At 35.0% G+C, this 4,951-nt stretch overlaps 1 protein-coding gene across 2 annotated transcripts in view; it reads right to left on the bottom strand.

The window, feature by feature from the left end:
* CASC4 (cancer susceptibility candidate 4) overlaps positions 1–4,951 on the bottom strand; it is a 146,509-nt gene that overhangs the window by 91,089 nt on the left and 50,469 nt on the right. For both annotated transcript variants that reach the window (XM_012649435.1, XM_012649436.1), the window contains exon 2: positions 463–517. In XM_012649435.1, coding sequence (XP_012504889.1) covers positions 463–517 — 55 coding nt within the window. The remainder of the gene's footprint in view (positions 1–462; positions 518–4,951) is intronic.

Raw genomic sequence — 4,951 nt, 5'->3', positions numbered from 1 at the left:
TATATTTATCTATCTTCCAGGTTTCTTTCTGTTCCCAAGGTATCTAAAACATAATGTTTAGAGGACCTGTCCAAAGCATCCCTAGACCTGAATGGATTATTTTAGCACACTGGACACAGTATAGATGGAACACTTCTCACCTTTTCCCTAGAAATCTGATGACCTGAAGCTACAGCTCAATTTTCTTTGAGGATTCTTTTAAGAAAATTTTATTGCATGGAATCTTTCTACAGCACAAGATTAAGATATAAACCTCAAATTTTAACTTGCATTTATTATATATAAAACAATACTAAATAATTTTTATTATATCTAAAGACAAAAAGATAAATGTTTTGCCATCAGAGGATCTTTGTTCAGAAAATTTTATTTCATTAAGCTAATTTACTATTTCTTAATTCTTGAGGATGTTAGACATTTAGTGACCCTTGTTTATCTTTCATCTGTAATTAAGTTTCTTACCCTTTAAATGATGTATGTCTGCCATCTGATATGATATGTTGTTCTGTAGTTTAACCTGAAAAATATTAAGTTTTCATTTTACTAAAGAAAATGTAGTTTTGCTCATATTTACTTTTTTTTTTGCTCATATTCACTTTGAACTTCATCATAAATACAAATGAAAAACTGATTATTTATACCCCACCTCTTTCCAAAAAAAAAATCAGAGGTAAATTCTGATTTTGTAATGTTTATTTTAAATTTGCACAAGAATATTCCTTTTACTTGATATACAGTGTAACAACTTTCAAAAGTTTGAGTTGAACATCACATAATGATTTTTTTCCCAAAACTATAAGCTGTGGTCACTGTTCTCTAGGAGACTGTATACAAGAACACAAAGAACTCAAAAGTGTACCAAAACATAACTGATATTAAAGCTTATCACTCAATTTAAAAATTAAAACAAGGCCTTGGATAAGCCAGAACATCATATACAAAGAACCATTGTATCTTAGTTCTTGCTTTAGATAAGTTTCACCTAATTGTAAAATGTAACTATTAATAAAATATCTCTACGAATGGGTTCTCTTGCTCACCTCAAGGTAATTTTACTTTCAAAGGCACAGACAGATTCATACCGATCAGAAGCAGCACCATGAGTGGCAAAATGATTATGATAAATACCACCTCAATCTCTAAAGAACATTTTTAAAACTTTATTTTATAATAATTATAGATTCACAGGGAATTGCAAAGATTGCAGAGTGGTCCCATGTACCCTTCACACAATTTCTCCCAATGGGTACATCTTACATAACTATAGCACAACATCAAAACCAGAAAACTGACATTTTATCCTTATGTATAGATTCCTGTAACCACCATCACGATCAAGATACAGAACTATTCTATCATCACAAAAAACTCCCTCATGCTATCCTATATAGTTACACCCATCCGCCTCCCCCAAACATCCTAGTGCCAAGCTACTGATAGGAGAATATAAATTTAAAACAATTAAGAAAACGTTTAAAGGTACCATCTAAAGCAGTATAATTACTATAGGAATTCATAGATCAGAGAAAGCTTCAGGGAAGGGATTATATCTGAATTAGGCATTGAAGGCTAATAAAACTTTAAACAGGTGGGAAAAGGGCATTTCAGATAGAGGAGATGACATAAGAAAAGGTACAGTGGAAAGAATGCATGAGATATACATGAAGACTCCACCAAGGTACTATTATATTTGACTAAAACACATGATACAGGGGAAAGAAGAATGGGAAAGGATGGAGTAAAAAGACTATGGTGGATTCTTTAGCCCCAGGTAGATCTATTCTTCAATCTGACAGCCAGTGATTTTCAAATTTAAAAAGAAAGCTTATCCATAAACAGATAACAGATGAAAGCAGAACTGTTCTAGTTAAGCAGGAACAGGAGTCTAGGGGTCCCTCTTTCTTTTCCCATAGAGGTCTGGGAGCTTTGAAGAATGAAGTTTAAAATATAATGCTAATATTCAGTGACAGAAAAGGAATGATATACTCATACATAATACAACATGGATGAGCTTTGAAAATATTATATATGCTAAATGAAACAAGCCAGTCTCAAAAGGACAAAGTATGTGATTCCATTTACTAACATATGAAATGTACAGAACAGGCAAATCCATAGAGATTGGTGGTTTCTAGGGGCTGGGAGGAATGAAGGAATGAGGAGTGACTTCTTACTGGGCATAGGGTTTCTTTTTCTTTTTGGGATATAGAAATGTCCTGGAATTAGAGACTGGTGATGATTGCACAACACTGCGAATACACCAAACCCACTAAATTCTACGCTTTAAAAGGGTGAATTTTATAGCATATGAATTGTCTCAATTTTTAAAATGTAAAAGAAAAAATTTTTTTAATGCTAAGGGTACTATAGGATGCCATACAGGAAACTGGGGATAAAACAATGGACAAACACTATGTACTCAAGGAACTTATTATTTAGGAGACAGAGTCAAGTAAATAGACAATTATGATATAGTAAAATAAATGCTATCATTGGGTTCTATAGAAATGATGGAAGAACTTAATAGAAGCACTTAAATCCAGCCTTGGGGAAGTGAGAGGAAGCTTCTAGAGATGATGGTGATGGCTGGAATGAGTCCTACAGGAAAAGTAGTGTTTAGCCAGGTGGAAGTAGGGAGAAGGTAAGGAGGAAAAGACATTCAAGGCATGTGTCAAAACTTAGATGTGAAAAACACTGAACATCCTAGGACCTGCAAGCAGTTCCAAGCAGCTGGAACAGAGAATTAGGGGTAAGTGGTAAGAAATATAGCTAAAAAAGTAAGCAAGGTCCATATTATGAAGGGTCTTGGCAAGGAATGTGGATTCATCCCACAGGCTTTGGTCAGTCTTTAAAACTTTAAAGCAAGGTAGTGAAATCCAACTTGCAATTTTGGAGTCAATCTGGCCACAGGGAAAGATCAGAGGGAGGGAAAGCAGCTAGGAGACTGTTGTCATATTATAATATAGGTGAGAAAAAATGTTGTTCTAAACCAGGGGTTGGCAAACTATGACTTGTGAGTCTGCTTTGTGGAAGTGGCAAGCTACAGATGGTTGTAACATTTTTAAAATTGTTGGGATGAAAAATCAAAAGATTTTGTGGCATATGGATTATACAAAATTTAAATTTTGGTATCTATAAATAAGGTTTTATGAGAAAACAGGCACACTGATTCATTTACATATTGTCTAAAAGTCTGGCAACTACTGGTCTAAATTAATAGAATAAGAACAGAGAGATATTAATATACGATTAGTATATGAAAGATATTAAAGGGGAAGAATGGATAGTCTTGCTGACTGACTAGATACAGAGGTAAAAAAAACATCAAGGAGGATGTTTAGATTTCTAAATAGGGTGACTGGGTGATTAAGAATACAATTCTCTGTAATGGGGAAACACAGGAAGAAAAACAGACTTGGAGTACAGAAGAGAAGCAGAGAAATGATATTTTCAGATTTGGACCTGTTGAATTTGAGGCATTTGTGACATACCCAAGAAGAGATCTTCAAATAGGCAGTTGGACATACGGGTCTGGAGCTTAGGCAATGATTTGAGAGCCATTCACATATAAATGGTAATCAAAGCCACGGGAATGAGATCACTGACAGAAAGCTATAGGGGCAGCAGAAAAAACTGATACCAATAACTACAGTATTTGATCAGTTGATCATTAAGAACTGATCTCTAATAACTTCCAATTAGTCTATGTTTACTTTCCACTTCCTTTATTTTCATGATCCAATTTCTTTTTGTATTTTTTGCCCTTCCAAAGAACATACCCATTCTTTTTATTCTTGTTTTAAATAAGTTTGCATTACTTTGGTTTTTTATCCACTTTTATGATCTATGCCACCTTCTCTGTACTCTTTTATTTTAAATCTACTTCTGAAATTGCTAGAGGGATGCTACTCTTGAATACTAGGCTGAGTAGCCTCAGCTTCCCTGGACTGTCTCTTTTATATCTTTATACACTTTAAAAAATTTTTAATGGAGGAAGAAAAATTCAATCTACAGACTATAAAAATAGTAAAGGATTATATGGGCAGTATTGCTTTATTCTTATCACTTTAATTTTCTCTCCAATCTTCCTTAATAAAGAATAGAGATGTTGATGCCAATGGCTCATATATAAAGTCCTCACATTTCAAAAGCTGCTCTGGAACAATATATTTTACATGGTATTAAAGAGAAAATCATAGCTTCTCTAAATAAAAGACTTTTCTTAGTCTAAGCATAATAAATTTATTTCTTACCCTATTCATTTGGCATGTTCTTTATTATTCCTGTTCCTCTATTATTCTCATGTTCTCTATTACTCCTGTCAATCTTTTCAGCAGGATTCCAACAAAAAGCTTACATTCAGTGTTTAGTTCTATCAGTAGACACCAGTTTCCAATTACTCTCACTTCCTATTAACACTAGTTTCACTGTGCTGGTCATCTCACCTTCCATATTCCTTTAAACAGAGGTGCCAAGGATTTGCTCAATGATTTTACAGAGCCCTGCTGCCAGGCCATTGAACTCTTTCCTCTTCAGCAATTTTTTTTCTTTTTTTTGAGACAGAGTCTCACTCTGTTGCCCAGACTAGAGTGCCGTGGCGTCCGCCTAGCTCACAGCAACCTCAAACTCCTGGGTTCAAGCGATCCTCCAGCCTCAGCCTCCCGAGTAGCTGGGACTACAGGCATGCGCCACCATGCCCAGCTCATATTTTCTATATATTTTTAGTTGTCCGGCTAATTTCTTTCTATTTTTTTAGTAGAGACTGGGTCTTGCTCTTGCTCAGGATGGTCTTGAACTCCTGACCTTGAGTGATCCTCCCGCCTCGGCCTCCCAGAGTACTAGGATTACAGGTGTGAGCCACCATGCCCGGCCCAGCAATTTTATTAATATCCTTTTGCTCACTTGTAGAACCTAGATGTCTGCTGCTAAATTATTTGCTTGCCTTTTTTTT

This window comes from Propithecus coquereli, unplaced genomic scaffold (genome assembly GCF_000956105.1).
Source record: "Propithecus coquereli isolate 6110/MARCELLA unplaced genomic scaffold, Pcoq_1.0 Scaffold3, whole genome shotgun sequence".
NCBI lineage: Eukaryota > Metazoa > Chordata > Mammalia > Primates > Indriidae > Propithecus > Propithecus coquereli.
The sequence above is the reverse complement of the archived record's forward strand: the minus strand, read 5'-3'. Positions and strand labels throughout refer to the sequence as shown.